This window comes from Pelmatolapia mariae, linkage group LG13 (genome assembly GCF_036321145.2).
Source record: "Pelmatolapia mariae isolate MD_Pm_ZW linkage group LG13, Pm_UMD_F_2, whole genome shotgun sequence".
Classification (NCBI taxonomy): Eukaryota; Metazoa; Chordata; class Actinopteri; order Cichliformes; family Cichlidae; genus Pelmatolapia; species Pelmatolapia mariae.
In genome coordinates this window covers 5,227,207-5,245,248 of record NC_086238.1, presented here as the reverse complement: position 1 = coordinate 5,245,248, position 18,042 = coordinate 5,227,207, and the positions used below count along the sequence as shown (strand labels likewise).

Genomic DNA, 18,042 nt, shown 5'->3' with positions numbered 1-18,042 from the left:
TACACAATGGACTGGTCAAGCAGCGGTTGCTAGGCTACTGTGGCCAGAAGAATGGCTAGGACTCGGAGGGTCTCAAAGCCCTCGTTTTGTTTTGTTCCGTTCATATTTAATCTCCCAGAGAGCAGCGGTACTCTTTTATTGCCACAAACTGAGGGGGTTTCCCTTGTTACTTCGTTATTTTCCTCCTTGCTTCCCTTGCTCCATTCTGCTCCCACTTGCCACTTCTTATTTTTTGTGGCTGCATTTGAGCCAACATTTGTTTTTGTTTTTTTTAATCTTTAAAACATTAGCGTTATAATTTAAGCATAGAGTTTTTCTTTAGCTTTGTCCATGCTCACATCTGTGTGCACCATAGCTGCCTTTTCATCCACAAAAAAAGAAAATAGGGTTTGTTGTGGTGACATTTATGGAGTTTACCCTGCGGCTTGTTATGTGCACTGGAAATTTTCCAGAGTAGCTCTGTGTTGGGCATGCAACTTGCATGTTTAGGGTTTCTAAATGTAATTTGTACTGTATGTCCACTAAATAGACAGGGACTTTTCCTGGCTAAAACAGGGCCTCTGATGGTTTAGCATATATCTATTCAATTCTGGTCAAGAATGCCAAAGTTTTATGAGGATAAGTTCATGGCTAATTTTGGTTGGAATATTTTGCTGTTTTCACCCTTATTGTGCTTACTTTGTTTAGTATTATTCATTAGATTCATCCAGGTCCTCCCTTTTTGTGTTCTAGTCCACTATGACTTGCATAATTTTCCTAAAGTTTGAGCAGGTGGATTCCATAAAGCAGCAAATATGAGCAGGAAGTCACACTGAAACCTGGCCCTGAGCCAGCACGCATAATCATTGGAGTTTCACACATATTTTGGTGCAAGCAGTAGTATGCCAGGAATGCATGCTTGAATGCCATTGAAACTGATAGAGTTCATTTGGAGCGTGTGCAACAGCATCCTCCCATCAGTCTCTGCCTTTTGTTAGACTTCAACACACTGTCTCTGTGTTCCCCTCCCTCTCCTTGTTTCTCCACACACTCATCTTCTGTAGATTAGTGAAGACCTGACAGATGCCACAGAAGCGCTGGAGGGACTTCCTTTCAGACCTGTACACTGAAAGTGGCACAGATGTAGCAGGCAGTGAAAAATTTAGAATAGCCAACACTACTGAAGGATAATATTGTGACAGCCACCAGATCTCAGTGCTTAGCCTTGTGCATAACAAGTGACCCTGTTATGTCCAGTGCTGTATGTTGCACACATAAATTATGGGCTTCTCAGCCAGGTTATAATTGGCTGGAAAATGCCTCAACATACATGGATTCAAGTAGAAAATGCAAGTTTTCCAGGCTTAAGAAAGGCAGTAAATAGGCCCTGTAATCATATTGTGAATAATAAATGTATCTCCCATGAATTTGTTTTTGCTGGAGCTAAAAATAGATTTGGAAGAAATTACTGAAGTAGAAAGCAGTGATTCACCTATCACATATTTTGTACCTAGACTAAGAGGAATGGCTTACCAGCTTGGTGCACTGTTAGCTATGTTAACTTTGAATAGCCTTTGCTATCTTCCCTCGAAACCATCTTACTTCTGTAGGAACAACTTTTTAGACAAAACCTCTTTAAACTCTGTTTTGTTTTTTTTTACTAGGTCACAATGCAAAGCGAAAACAGGCTTGAAGTAGCTCAGAAACAGTGTCCCTGGAGATAACACAAAATACAGTGAAGAAAAAAAAAGATTATCTTAGTCTACAATTGAATAAGAAGAATATAAGGGAAAAGTTACCAAAGCTTGACTATGTGTTGCAGGGCAACTTTTCTCTGGCTTCCCACAATTACCCCTGGTGACACACAGACAGTTACTGCCTGTATTTTCTCTGACAAGAGAATGGGCAGAGGGGAGAGAGGAGGAGTTGAGATGCTTTCACTGTGTTTTTTATGACCTCTCCCTGACTGCACCTATTGTTGCAGGGCCGGGTGAAAAGGAAAAGGGCCCACAGCTGAGAAGAGCTGCCTTCCAAATCAACCAATCCCCTCCATTTGCCTCTGTAGCTCACTAGCACATTGATAGATGCTAGTGTAGACAAAAAAAAAAAACTAGCTGCATACTTCAAACATTTGATATGTTTAAATTGGCCTATTTAAAGGTTAATTCAAGCTTTTACAGACCCAAAGGAGGAGAGGAAGAGGATAGACAAAGAGCAAGTGGCCCAGGGAGATGTGACCATGATAGATGGATTTAACCAGCCATTAGCCCTGATCCTTTTCCCATCGACCAGAATGCCTGGGGGCACTCTCCTTTCCACCAGTATAGACAGACCAGTCACTGAATATTTAGCAGCCTTGTTTCTGCTTACTACAGGAAACCCCCTTGCGCTCATGCTTAGTCAGTTGGCACGGTTACGAAAATACTGCCACATCAAGTTAGGAGACCACGCTTTAAACTCTCTCAGCTACCGTGGATCACTTTTGATGTAAATATTTTTACTGGCACATCAGTATATGGTTTCTGTTTAATAGCACCTCTAAATAGTAATATGTTACTGAATAACACGAGTTAACTTTAGAATGATCATGCCTCTACAGCTTTTCATATTTTTATTTATTTATTTTTTTAAATCTAGGTTTTGATTGTATTTCTTTTTCTTCTGGAATTTAAAGAGTGCTTTTCTACTTTACTATGTGTTCATATATAGGAATTTTTATAGGCATGGATGACACTAAGTTCTCATTATTCAGATAAATGCCATGGAAATATTCCCTTAAATGCATTAAAAACACTAAGCTGCACCATCTCCCAAAACTGTTTATTTTCATTTATAACAAATTTTCTTGCCATTGCAAGTGTTTTAGGGTTTTTTCAGTTCATTAGAGGTCCGAAAAGTGTACCGTTTTGGTTTTTACCTTGAGGGGGAGAAAGCAATGAGAAGAAGCGTGGGACCTGCTTTGAACACAGGAGCTCTGCTTCTGATCTTCCCACTGTTCCAGTATGAAAGATGGGTCTGCCTCAAGATCCACTGTTGGGAAGGGGAATTAAATGGGGGTTGGACTGAGGGTGGGGTCTGCCTTGGAGGCATATTCATCTCCAGTTGCGCTGAGGTGTTGTCTGTTTCAAAACATTTTCTTTTCAAAAGAGTGAGAAAAAAGCCACAGATGAAGCAAACATACATTCTGAAATATAACCTTTGAAAAAGACGTCTTTTCAATGCTGATAACAGGTTCATATTATAAAATTGTATACACTGCCAATTGTTGTTCAGGGAAATAAAAAGGACAGTATCTAATCAATTGTTTTTATTACACTGTGGCCAGTTGCTTGTGACACCCAACTGTAATGATGATATGATTACAGATTACACACAGCAGCATTTCCAGATTTCAGCAATACTTTGTTACCTTTGTGGAAAGAGGTAATAATATTTGAAAAGTGCACACCCCCTGTTAAATAGGTTCACCTTTCTACATTTTCATTAAGCGATGTTTACAGGCTTGATTTAAATCAGAAAATTCAAATGATACATTTTTAGTGCTGTTTATATTTCTGAAGTAAAACAGACAAGTGAACAGAACAAGTTAGGCTAGTTTGTTTAAAGAAATCACCCTAGTATGCCAATGAAGGCTACTATTTTTTTAAGTTTTTGAGCATGTGCAGTTTAGCGTTTCCACTGAACTGACCTGTGAACAGTGAACAACAATGCAGTTTAATAATTTGGTTTCCATTACTGCTGTTTAAAAATATCTTTTCAGAATAGGTCTTAGTTGGTCTGTAGGTACTAAATTGACCGTTTGTTTTTGTTTTTTTTTTTTCCTTTTTTTTCTTTTTTGTATTACAGCAGATGTAAGGGCTTTACATGTATTAACATTACACTTGCATCCAAAAATATGTTTCAAGTAAAAGGCTGGTTTGGCCTGGGGTTTGACTTTAAGTGGAATCCTTACAAGAAATCTACTCGAGTAGCTTTTTATTCCTTTGAATTGCATGTCCTCAACGTTGTTTAAAAATAAATTTAGCATCAAAGTCTCAAACCAATGCAGTGTTTTTAGTAGGGCTGTGCTATACCACATCATCTGCAATAATAATTTCTATGTTTTCAAAAAGTAGAGCAGATTTTCTTGAAATATTGTTATATATTTTTACTTTAGAATATGGTGAAGAGATCATAAGAGGTGGACTTCAATCAAAGATTGGTGATGTGTGTTGCAGGTGAGCCATTAGTCATACAAAGTCATGTAGGCTTGTCCTTACCCATTTATCTCACCATTACTAATTTTACTAACAAATAAAGTGTCATCTCACGACTTCACAGGATATGTTAGTACTATCCACATACCATAAGGCACACTGTGTTGCCCAAACACAGTAGTTTTACTGCTGTTCAGGGTAGTGTATTTCTCGCTTCCAGCACGAAGTGAAAGAATGTAGACCAATACAGGGATGGGCATTTCAAGCGAAAATTCTATACGACTTTCTTGGAAGAGAATCCCAAACGAGAACCTCTCTCAAGTGACAATGTGTAGTTGTTTCAGACTTGAGTCATGCTAGCTGGTGCAGTTTTTTTACGTTTGTTTTTGAAGGAATTCCACATGAAACTTTGACAGCTGTCACTAGTGCTGGGCGATATGACGATATATATCGTGTGGACTATAGAAAAGTGTCTATCGTGCCATTTGTCTTCTATCGTTTATATCGTACTAACCCAAATTTTATAAATTATTACATGAAATATATAATTAACCCTTTACAACTGGTCGGAGCAGGTACACTCCGTTTTACCTAACTATTTTTAAATCCCTGTAGAACTGGAACCACATAAGGTAGTGCAATAATTTTTTTTTTGCATGTGAAACCGGAGTTGTACTTACATCTTATGCCATTAGCTTGTCCAAAGTCACGGTTTCCTTCCACATATAACTTTGCAAAAATTGCATAAGAAGCACTTGCAGCAACAAAAACATAATATTCCAAACTTGCAGCAACAAAAAGATAATATTCCAGAAACAGGCTTTGCCGACGTTCATAAGACTTCCTACGTTGGCATATACGTCAGCGCGAACTATCGCACGTCCGCCATTACCTGCCCGAAACCGGAAGTGACGTCATTTTCGCGAAAGGGCCTTATAAGCCTATGTTGGTGTTTTTAAAAGACATGTTTGACTTTATGCTTTTCTGTATCGTTTCTGGGATGCTTAGAACTCAAATTACACTGTTGGAAATAGTTTATTTTGATGCATTATAATATTTATTTTCATTTTTCCTGTAGTATATAAAAATTAGTGTATCTCAAAAATAAAACTATGAAGACACTCAAAATAAATTTCTCGTGGTTGGAAACTTTTGTATTTACAGTTTTGAGGGATACACCGCTTAAATTTTTTTTAACTAGAAATATATGTAAAAAAACAAAAAAACGATTTTCAATTTTTTTGTAGTTTATTGCACTACAAGTTTTTGCAATTTATGTAGTTACTATGGACTTAATGCATACATATTATTAAAATTTGGGCTATAACGGTTGTATTGATATATGGAAACTTGAAATACTCCCACAAATGGCACTACAGCATGTAAAAACATAAAGATAAGCTCTGGCGGACTTGGTTCTATGGTAGGTCTTAAAGAGTTAAATAGCCTGTGGCAAATATATTAGTGTTGTCTTCTCACTATACATGCTCTTAACTTTATGCAAGTAAATAATATGGTATAAAAAAAATGATATTTTTCGCAAAGAAACTCCGTCTCGTGGTTTGCGAGCTGGTGCTGCTGTACGTGCACCCGGATTTGCGACATACTTTACGGTAACTCAAAACAAAGACTGCACCCTCGGCACTCGCTGTTTACAGACTGCGTACTTTCGAGATGACCACAGGTCAGGTCGTATATCGTGATATATATCGTTATCGTGATATAAAATAATTCATATCGTGATAAATATTTTTTCCATATCGCCCAGCACTAGCTGTCACACATGCTTTACCCATCTAACACCTGAAAGTTAGCAACATGTTCAGCACAATCCTATTACAGAACAGAAGAAGACAAGTATAGCTGTAGTCTAATCGGGTGTCACAAAGTGCACAAATATACAGTTTGCTTCAATAATTAGTTTAAAGACACATTTCACTTTTCACATACATGTGTGCAGACTAATGCATGTCCCACATATTATTTTGCTTCAGTAATAAAGAGATGCCCCAAAATATGTTTATATGAAAATATACCTTTGCTTCATAAGGACATACTAGCATCAGTTTTTAATCACTCCTTAGATAAAGCAGTTAAGGTTTACATAACGTATGTTGAACATTAGTAGAGCTTTAAAATTTTCCTATAAAGATGTTTGAGTTAACAGAGTGCCTGCAAATGTGTGCTACTTTAACATGGTAATGATTAATAAATTGAGATAAAATATTGTGTATACTGCCAGTTCTTCACGAACTTTACTCAAGTTCTTCAAAAAAGTTGAAATGAAACAAAATAATAGGAAAATTGTAATAGAAGGTTTCCTGAAGTTGAATTCGCAGTATTGCATTTGTGTAGATCAGGGGTGTCCAACTCCAGGCCTCAAGGGCTGGTGTGCTGCAGGTTTCGATATCACCCTGGGTCACCTTAATCAAATGATTAGTAATTACCAGGCCTCTGGAGAACTTCAAGACATGTTGAGGAGGTAATTTAGCCATTTAAATCAGCTGTGTTGGATCAAGGACACATCTAAAACCTGCAGGACACCGGCCCCTGAGGCCTGGAGTTGGACCCTCCTGGTGTAGATCATAATTTCCCTTCACTACAAAGTAGCTTCTTATTTATTATTGGTTCTGTGGTTTCCAGGAAAGGGGCTAAGCTAAAGAACCTAGAACAGCACCAACACAATTAAGGATAGCCCACAGAGCAGTTGTTGTTTAACAGCTACAACATGTAGCTCTGCAAAGCACCAACGCACAGTTATTCTGGTCCCATGCTTTCCAGGGCTGTTATATTCAAACCTTTTGTTCAAATGTGTAGCCAAAATGCTACACATTTGAATGCTTGGTTAGAAGTATACATTAGAATAATGGTTGACTTATAGTAGTGCTTTACATCTGTGCACTGTAACATGTGCCTCCTCAGACCTGATGCAGACCTGATGTAAACCTGGTACTAAAATGTCACATAAGCACAAGGATAATAAAACAAACTATAACTAGCGTGTTTATTTTGCTAATGAAATGGCTTGCATTCTTTCAGTGTAATGAGCAGTTTAAGTAATTTTTATAGTCTGTACATCTACATACAGGCTATGATTTTCAGATCTTTCTCCCTTTTAGTAAAAGCAGCTGGTAAACATTTATTAGTTCCAAGTCTAACATCAATAGTTCAGTTGGACTCAAGATTGCTGAACAATTCATACACACAAGGCCCAACTAAAAATGAATACATAATCACCCACTATGATGGGTGCATAAATTACACCAGGTTAGCTACAATTTGTGTTTCTGATAGTAGCTGAGCTGCTAATAGGCTAAAATGGCTGACTGGCTGGGGTTTTTTACCATAACGTCAGCATGGAGTCATGTTGACAGGAGTTAGGTCTTTTATCAGATATTTCTAGAGGGCTGACACTGAAGGATCATGGAGCTACAAAGAAAGTATTTGGCATGATATTCTATAGTCCAATCAGAGTAGAAAGTTTTATCCCAAAGCCACTGCTTTCCCAGGCTGTGTAACTAACCCACCATAAGTCATTATAAACCTACAGAGTCTGCTGGGAGGAATCTATGGAATCACTCAGAGAGGAGTTGACAACAGGAAGTAGTAGTAGTATCATTGGTGTTGTGAAACCCGTTTGTAATGGAATTCCCATTGTTGTAGCCTGGGTAGAGGATCCCCTCTGTGCCTCAGGCTAGTAATGGTACCAATACACTATTAGTGGAAACCCAATGAGTCTCATTACAGTTAAATTGCTGCAAAATCATTTATGCTGGCTGAAAATACTTGTGCATGCCAAAAATATTTAACCATATCTCTGTAACTGCCTTAAATGAATTTAAAGAAAATAGATCCTAACCATTTGTTTTTGATAGGAAGTATTCTACAAGTAGGAATTGGCCCATTTGTTCCTTGAGTTAAACAGTGAATTGATTTCTTTCCCCTGAGTCCTACTTTAAGTGTTTGTGTAAACTGTTAGGGGAATAGCAACTCTAAAACCAAGATTTGAAACTGTGCTGCAAACTATGCATGGCCATTTGAAGCAAAGATACTATTTGGCTATTCTTCAAAGGTTTCACTCCTAAAAGACTCTCAAATGACAGTGCATAGTCGAAACAGACATGTGACATGCTGGACCTTATTTTCTTTCTTTGTTTTTTTTTTTGTTTGTTTGTTTGTTTGTTTTATGTTGAAGGTGTTCCACAAAAGACTTTGATGGCTGACCAATCCAGTTTGTACTATATGAAGGGCAACAAAAGACATTCATTTATAGTTCAATCCAAGTTCTTTTTTTTTTCTTTTTCTTTTTTTTTTAACAGTGCATTTGCACGCAACTTGCATCCAGTTAGGTGGACTGATGCAAATTTCACCCAGGTAAAGTGAATAGAGGCAAGTTTTTGTTTATGTAAGTTAAAATGTTTAAACTGGGATGAAAAATTTGCTTCATTCTACATCACAAAAACCCTGGAATTTTCCCATAGATTGGATTGCTGCTGATGCCAGCAATAATCAGAAGTGGAGGTTAAGCCTATTGACATCATTTGAGGGCAGGTAGAGCTGTCTGGTTGAACTTATTTCATGCAGAGATTTAAAAAAAAAAAAAAAGGAAAAGTTTTAGAAAAAATTAATCAGACCTTCATGTTAAGTTTTTAAAATGTCTTATCGTATTGATTTCCATCATGCATGCATAAACGCAAGCATTAAGTGTACCTTAGCTTCATGTTTGGTGTGAACAGACCATAATAAGGAAATTATGCTTCATTTATTTATTTATTTTTAACCAAGTGTACAGTTGGTTAACCCCAGAATGACCTTATTTGTATACGTGACTTTGTTCATACTATTAATTAATTAATTAATTAATTTATTTATTTATTTTTTTTTGTCTGGGATCATTCGTGACCTTGGAAACAGCTTTTTCTTTTTATATGCTTTGATTTTATTTTTCTTTGTTGGTAAACATTCTTTAATATGACATCTAATTTGTTGCAATTTTCAGATTTTTCAGTAGTATAAATATTGAAAATATTGTTTCCACAAAAAATACGAATGTAACACATTTACCAGTAGGTTTTGGTTTAGGTTTCCTTTTAAGCAGAACTGTGGTAATAACAGGCACGGCTTTGTAACAGGCCATTGTCACCATGGAAACAGCAGCAGGATGATGACGCTGGCACAGTTTAACGTGAAGCTGTTTGTTTACACACCGCGAAGAGCAAAGAGGCGGAGCTGTTATCGAGATGCTGAGCTCAGGTTTATTGAAAGAAAACATGTTTCTAGTTTTCAAAACAGCATTGCTGTTCCTGTGATCGCCATTAAAACCTTTACTGGGAATAAGCAAGTGGGAGGTTTTTATCAAAGCACCTGATCAACAAACTCTGTAGCTGCTCTGATCACCACCGTTTGTTTTAAACAGTGAAAAGTCTGCAGTAAGCCTCTAGAAGTTGTATTAAAATATGCAGATTGACTGTTCACTTAGTCCGATTCCATGTTTAAATTATACTGCTTGCTGAAAGCTAACGGCAGCCGTCCTCTTTTACATGGAAGCAAACAGGGGTGAGTCTAAAGAGGAGAACAGTGTGTACTAGACCATATTTATTTCAAGGTTTTCATAACATTTTTCAGATTCAAAGTGAAATAATATATTACTTTGTCAATGAAATTGCATTAACATTTAAAAATATATAAAAAAAAAAAAAAAATTTTCACAAGCCAATAAAAACGTGCATGGGCCAGTAAAACTCTGACCCTCTGACCTGAGGGATTTGAGGTTGGATATTGAATTATTGTTAATATTAATTAACATCTGCTGTTACGTCCTGGTCTAGGGGTATAGGAGTGCAACAAAAGGGTTAAAAGGAAGGTGACCCTGTGACCCTGGTCCCCAAAGCCATACCCAGAAGCCAATTTACAAGTTAAGGTGTTACCAAACTGAAAGCTTTAACTCCGGAGTGAACAAAGGCCGAAATAACAAACAAAACAAGCTATTCCAAAAAGGGAGGTGCTACTTAAACCCTGGGTGAAACAAATATCAAGCAAAAGATAAGCGCTACCCCCAACTCCCTAATTCAATTACATTTTATTTAATTTACAGCAACAGTCGCCTCAAGGCGCTTTATATTGTAAGGTAAGAATAAACAAGAGCAAAAAAGTACAGAAAATAACAAGGCAGTTCACCCCTTCTACCTCAGTGCCTATTTACAAGTGAAAAGCATCTACACACTATATACAAGGCTTAGCAATTCTTGATCATGGAACCAATCAGCAGCTGCCAGCTCTGCAATTAGGAACGATCTGCAGAGACTCTTATATATCATCATAACAGCTTGTTTTTAGGCATCACAAAAATTTTGCATCAAAGCACCAGCCAAACTTCAGATACTTCTGATACGCTCGCTTCTCTTCATTGCAGCCACCACATTCTTCTTTAAAGACTTACAGACACAAACTCACTCACTCACTCGCACATTTTAACACACAGAAACACATGTACAAAAACGTATAAAGCCTTCCAAGAAGACAGAGTAAAGAATACTTTTTCATTACAGCTTAAAGCAAAAAAACATTGCATTTTCTAAAATGGAAACCAATGAGCAATTCATTTTAAAAGACTTGTATTTGTTCTCCTTTAAATATTTGTTATTATTATATAACAAAGAAAATGTGTTACATATTATCTAAATGTGTTCTTTAATGTACTCCTCTGCATAAAAATGCTTAAACCGAATTTTTGGGGGTTTTTTTTATTCATTTATTTTACATATGAATATTTTAAAATATCACTCAGAGAAAAAGGAAATAGTCTAGGTGTTTACAAAAAAAGAGCTGTAGAGCTATAAAAAAAGGACATTGTATCTTTTACCAACTAAAATTGTATGGTCACTTGAGTTTTCCCAAGGTCTCTAAACTTGTTTCTATTATCTGTTCTCCATCTAGTCCTTTCCACTGCTCCTACATCTTTCAGCAAATCTGGTCCAAGTTTGACACATTTACTGTGTCAAACTGAATATCTGTGTACTTTATCAGTTAACTGTGCTACTTGAGCTACTTGAGCCTGAGATGGTAATAAAATTTGATTAGTAGTGTAATATAGGCATGCAGAAGGGATTTATGTATAGGTGTGTGTGCATGTGTGTTGACTTGTTTAAACATCTTTATGAGGACCAAAAATTAGAATGCCACTATACTTGCAGGGACCAGCAGTCAGTTGTGGGGACTAAATGCTGGTCCTCACGAATTTGAAGGCATTTTTGAGGCTACGAATTTGGTTTTAGAGTTAAGGTTACAATTAGGTTGTGGTTAGGTTTAGGGTAAAGGTTAGGAGTATACACTGATTCCTAATGGTTAGGGTTCGGATAAGGTTAGGCATTATGTCAATTTGATGTCCTCACTAAGGTGTGAAAGCGAGTGTGTGCGTTTATTGGCAAGTCTTGGTTGTGTAGTCGTGTGGGAGTAAGTCCAAGGTCATCAAGTGATAACAGCACAATGGTGCAACTGAGTGCCGACAAACATTACAAAGCCTTTGATTAAAAAAAAAAATGCTGTTAACAAAGAGTCTTTAGACTAAATAACGTTTTTAAGTTTACATTTAGTTACAGTCCGTCAAGGCACACAAATGCGTTATTACCTTGAACACTTCCACTATCTATCTTTATCATGACGTTGTTTCTCCCTTGGAAATATTCCCACAGAGTGTAAGTGGCAGCAACATTCCATCCATCCATGGAGATATCAGGCTGTTTTTCTTAACAATAAACTCTCAACACTGATTGCCTCTGTCAAACCAACCAAAGGGGCATTTAGACTCTCGAGTTATTGCTAGCCTTTTGTTTGTTCTGTAGAATCAACACAGCTGATAGGACATGTTCAGATTGACCTGTAGTGTAAATAATGAAATCGGGCAGCTTTTAATGTGAGGAGATCTTGGCAAAAACAAATTTTGTAAACGATACAAAGAGAATCAAAGGATCAAAGAGTTCATTTTGGCTACACCAGTTCATGGAAAAAGAGGCTTCTTGTTATCAGAGGTATAATATTAGTTTTATTCTTGTTGAAATGAAACATTTAACATTAGAAGAAATGTGGCGCAGGTTGAGAAAGCCCAAATGCTGGTTTGGTATAGGCCCTGTCTGCATACACATGTATTTTGGAAAACAAAGCTTTTTATGCGCATCGTTGCATTTTGTCCACATGTAAACAGCTTTGTGCTAAAAATCAAGCTTTGAAAAAGTACTCTCAATGTGATCATTTTCAAAAACTGCATGTGCATTCATGTTTGGACAGGGATTACAGAGATTATGTCTTGCAACATCAGAGGTGTTTGTCTTTATCTTCATTTTTGACGTCAGACTGGACTACATGTTATTGTTCATAGGCTTCTGACATTTTTGTATGGTTAGGGTTATATTGCTTTGACATGCTCAAAGCAACAATGGTTTTTACATTTTCACATGGATGATGGTGTTCATCAAAACGGTGCTTGTGAGGGAAAGGATTAAAAAACAAAAGCAGAATATTCCTGTTTTGAAAAATACCGTGTACAAGTGCGTTTTCACATCTATATTTCATTTACTTCAGTCCATATCAGTTGATGAGCCTGATAGCTGAAACTTATAGTTGTTCCTTTTACACACAGAAAAAAAACACATTCTTGCAATGTGTCACTAGAAACCATGTGAGAACTTTTTGTCTACCGATTAGTCAAATGTGTCTGGGTGGGAGCAACAAAAGTAACTAAAGGAAGAAGGTGCTGTGTTCTGGCATGTTGAAAAAAAACCCAAGGGATTTACATTACATTTAAGGGCTAGTTGCTAGCCTGTACTGACAATTTGTGTACACTGAACATCTGTGGTAACCTTCCACATTCCAAAATGCAAAACGTACTTGACTACGGAAAAGCATTTCGCTCAAATTTGCAGCATACACCAAGTAGTTGGTTCGTATTATGTTTACACCATAAACAAACAGCTCTGGAGTTTGGAAGTGGACCAAGACCACCTCCTCTAAAGGGTCTCAGGGCAGTTGTTTTTGTTCGCACCCAAGCAAAATTACAGTGTTCACCCCTGCATCCCTGATTGTGTAGTTTTAAATTGATTTAAATGGACTAAACACCAGAGACCCTAAGTTGTTTTCATAAGCTCTGTGCTCCCTTTTTCATTTAGTTGTTATTTACGGTTTGTTTATTATTCTGGTTTGTTTATTTATTCATATGCAAAAGTACATTCACGAGTGCTCCTTTTTCATCATGTTATTTCACCCTGAGTGTCTATTAAGTTTTAGTAAATAAGACATTTGAAGATGAGGCTGCAATTTTATGTATTTTCACTATTGAAATACTTCTGTAGATATTTGTAAAGATATGATGAAGAATATCCAGTTGTGCCCCAGATTGCAAAAAAATTCCTAAATCCAGATCTAGATCTGGATGTGATTTCTTGTAAGATGGGCAAAGCCCTATCTTTGGTAACAATTTAATGCAAATGCAAATCAAACCAATCTCCCTTTGGTGGTAACTATTAGCAAATTATAGTCTATGAATACTGCAGCCCTTCATTTTATACCCACTTTCTTAGTGAACCACAGGTAACTGATATCATGCAATTTGACAACTAAGCAACCAGAGGAGGCAGACAGGCTATGGAAAAACCTGCTGCTTTCAAGAATATTTAGGCAGCGTTTTTAGTCCATTTGCCCAGTACTGTATTCCTGGTGCAAGTTTTTTGCAAAAACACAACACGTTCAGTGTGTGTATACTTTACACGACAACGTCAGATTAATTTGAAATTATGTTTTGCTTTTTCACAACACGTTTGGATGTGTTTGCCCTTATCCAGAGTAATTCACAGAAAACTGTATGTGTGTTTGTGTACGTCTTCAACTTGTGAATTTATTTATTTTATCCACATCGTGACACTAAGGGTCTTGACTTCACACATTTTAGTTTGTGACTTCACTGTGGCAGCGCTCTCAGACCTGGTGTAGTGTTACCAGCAGGTTTGAGGGGTTCTTGCTCTCTTTAATGTGTTGAGCAGTTTTAGGACCTGAGGACAGGTGCTTTGTGGCACTGTCAGCCTTCTGTTTCTACAGTAATGAATGACCAGCATACTGCTGTTGGCCCTTTTTAAATATCTGCTATCATCTCCTCACCTGGACGGTCGCCCTTTTCTCTGTCGCTCACTCTTTGTATATCCCCCTTTCTTTCATTTCGCCTTTATTCTCCATCCCCTTCACATCTGTCACTTTCATCCCAGTCCCGTCTTTCCCTTTTTCCTTTTATCTCAGTTACACTGCTTTTTTATGCTTTTTTTTTTCTTGTGCATTTTTTTTATCCTATGTTTTTTGTGCATTGATCTGCCTAAAGTAAATTATTTTTCCTTTTCAGTTTTATTACTTGAAAAAATTGAGAATGATGACATTGGGAGAAAGACCTTGAAGATCACAGATTTTGGCTTAGCCAGGGAATGGCACAAAACCACAAAAATGTCAGCAGCAGGCACCTACTCCTGGATGGCACCAGAGGTCATTAAGTCATCTCTCTTCTCCAAAGGCAGTGACGTCTGGAGGTATAATGGATGATAATGACACATGAGGCCTTGACATTAGATTTAAATACTTACCTTTTCTCATTTGTCTGTCATTGTTCTTTAAATTTATTTATCATTAGTTTACTTGTTTTTGTTTTTTTTTCAGCTATGGTGTCTTGCTGTGGGAACTGTTAACAGGGGAGGTGCCGTACCGTGGAATAGATGGCCTCGCTGTTGCTTATGGCGTGGCAGTTAATAAGTTAACCCTACCAATCCCTTCCACTTGCCCCGAACCCTTCGCTAAGCTCATGGAAGGTAAGTATGAGCAAATATCAGTGGAGCTGAAGCTGAGCTGAAGATTTGTTTTTCCACAGAAAATGTATGTGAGACTGGCATCTTATTCTAAGAGAAGAACAAGAAGTGACGCCACCTGTTCCACAAATAGGCCATATGGCACTAAATATTAGACTTTAAGTTTAATTTAATTTTATGTGTAGATTTGTACATGTGTACGTATTTCTAGTGCGTGCATGGTAATAGTAAATGTACTCTTAAAATGGCTAATGGCAAGTTTGCTGGTTTTCCCCAAATTTGTGAATATCTGCTGATCCAGCTGACTCCTTTTTTTGTCAGAGCAGTTCACTAGGCCCACAAATACAGTATGATGTAGATGCCCTGGTCACAGTGGTTATGAGTCCATCTTTTCACTGCATTGTATTTGTCCAGATTGCTGGGACCAGGACCCCCATGTGCGTCCCTCATTCTCCTGCATCCTGGAGCAGCTTTCAGCCATCGAAGAGGCAGTGATGGCCACCATGCCTCAGGATTCCTTCCACAGCATGCAGGACGACTGGCGTGTGGAGATCCAGGAGATGTTTGATGAGCTCAGGACCAAAGAGAAGGTAGAACAGAAGGAGGAGATTCTTTCATACACTAACATCAATATTTTGAAGCCACTGAACACAGAACTATCCTGGCAGCTGGTTAAACACATGAAAGTAAACTTAATTTCCAGCATCCTCTCGTCTGTGTCGCACAGTGTGGGAAGTTGGACCCTGACGCCAAGTATGAAAAAAGACCAGCTTTTCATCTTGCTTCACTCTTTGAGTTTTAGTAATGATACACGCAGGCTAATCTATCATTAAGTCTAACCCCGATGTATCGCCCTGGACCGCTTTCATGGGATAAAAATGTTTAATTGGTTACTTTCAGTGGATAAGGCTAAATCGCACGTTTAACAATCAAGTCATTAATGCCGAAGTGCTTTAGTGGACTTCCCCTTGTTAAAACCTTAATCTGCTTCCTGTATAAGTCTGCTGTTTCTGGCTTAAAGTGGGGAGAGGGGAGTTAATTAGTGTTTAGAGAAACAGCAGGATCAGCACACAGAGCTGAGTTAATGAATGGTGAACTGAGTTTTACACAAAATACAAAAGTGCACAGGTGGTGTTGTTATTGAGAGTTTTAATTTGTGCCTATTTTTGTATTGTGGATTTATGCTGTCTGCTTTGTTCTAGTTTTTCCAGTTCTGCTAATCCACCGTTTGAGCATGAGGTTTTCGTTTTTTAAATCTTACAATCCCCAAATTAAACGCTTATCTGCACAGCTGGTAATTTCTGTTGCCTCACCATGCTATATTAAATTCAACCACTATGCAAAGCTCAAAGAATAAGGCTAATTTAGCTTTGAGCTTTCCCATCATAAATTTTACAAGATTAGGGAATTAGTCCCTTCATTTAAACAGATTTCCTGTAAAAAATCTCACCGTAATCTGTGTCTAGGTGGGTGGCTGAAGTGGTTTGACTGTAAAGCTGCTTTATGGAAGTCATCCAGTAAGGATTATTATTACTCAACTGAGAGCAATTCAAGAGAAAATAGAGGGAGTGAAGAATGAGTAAGCAGTGGTAGGAGAGCATAACACTGCCTCAAAAAGAAGGCTCCTGAACCAGCTTATTATTGGTTAATTATGTAACATACTTACTCCTGCCTATTTTGAAGATTTCAGTGCTCAAAAAACATGTCTAAAACCGCACACGGAACAAATGTGACACAGAGGCACAACTTAAGAGTAGTTCTAAATATTGATCTAGCGAGGATGGGCTACATCCTTTCTGGATCTCTAAGGCACTTTTACTCATCCTAGTGTTATCCTTTAAATGTTGACTGTTCACTAAAAGAGTAGTTTATATAATTTACTTACTGTAAACTGCTTACTGTAGACTTGACTAGCTCTGCACTTTAAATTGTGCTTGCTCATGTTTTAGCTCATACAGTGTTGGCAAACAATCCCAACTTAGCTCACTATTGTTAGAGAAGCTATGGAGGTCTATAGAAGGTGCCTTAACCTCCTAGGACCTGGCGTCCACATATGAGGACATCACATTTTGGGTTATTTAGACCAAAATACTCAATTTGGCTCTACAAGGGCCTGATATCCACTTACGAGGACATTATATTGCTACTGTTCTATCGAAATTTTAAACGAATATCCTCATATGTGGCTCTCATTTTTCTTAGAAACAAAAATTCTTTGTTTTTACATTCATCAGGTCCCAATCAGCCCAAATATCAAAGCAAAATTAAAAATGCATGCCGTGGAAGAGTTCGCGTCTCAGGAGGTTAAGGGTGTCACCATCTGAAATCTTTCAGCCAGTTCTATAAATGCACTTACCTCTTAATACCTGCTTCTTCCAGGAGCTACGTTCCAGAGAAGAGGAGCTGACGCGAGCCGCCCTGCAGCAGAAGTCTCAGGAGGAGTTGCTGAAGCGTCGGGAGCAGCAGCTGGCAGAGCGCGAGATCAACGTGCTGGAGAGAGAGCTCAACATCCTCATTTTCCAGCTCAACAAAGACAAGCCCAACGTGAAGAAGAGAAAAGGCAAATTTAAACGTTCCCGCCTTAAACTGAAGGATGGGAACCGCATCAGCCTACCCTCAGGTGAGCTTGCAGACTGAACTAAGCTAAAATATTCCCACATCCAAACCTCAAGATAGAAATGAGCCTTCCTTTTTTCCCCGTAATAGCACTTAAAAAAAAATTGGATTGCAGTGCTTTAAAACTGGAGTTCTCACTCCAGTTTTAAAGCACTGCATCCTCTCTGTCCCTTTGTGGATGCATCCTCTCTGTCCCTTTGTGCTACCATTCAGTGGTACAAACAGAGTGAGATTTGCCATGCCCACTGCCTGTCAAAGCTTTGAAGTTAATTTGGTATTTGAATTTCTTGGAATCTCCTGTCAAAAACAACTTCAGAGCTTGACAAACCATGTTTTCCCAGTATATAGTTCTTGTATGAGAATGGTGTATTTGCCACATCATTCCCATACATCTGTAGCAAAATAAAAAAGTTAAA

At 37.9% G+C, this 18,042-nt stretch overlaps 1 protein-coding gene across 3 annotated transcripts in view; it reads left to right on the top strand.

Moving 5' to 3' along the window:
- map3k21 (mitogen-activated protein kinase kinase kinase 21) overlaps positions 1 to 18,042 on the top strand; it is a 30,896-nt gene that overhangs the window by 5,008 nt on the left and 7,846 nt on the right. For 2 of the 3 annotated variants that reach the window (XM_063492001.1, XM_063492000.1), the window contains exons 2-5: positions 14,557 to 14,737; positions 14,865 to 15,013; positions 15,425 to 15,600; positions 17,390 to 17,630. In XM_063492001.1, coding sequence (XP_063348071.1) covers positions 14,557 to 14,737; positions 14,865 to 15,013; positions 15,425 to 15,600; positions 17,390 to 17,630 — 747 coding nt within the window. Of the gene's footprint in view, positions 1 to 4,186; positions 4,197 to 14,556; positions 14,738 to 14,864; positions 15,014 to 15,424; positions 15,601 to 17,389; positions 17,631 to 18,042 lie in introns of those variants that run through there. The other variant, XM_063492002.1, reaches the window with a different exon arrangement.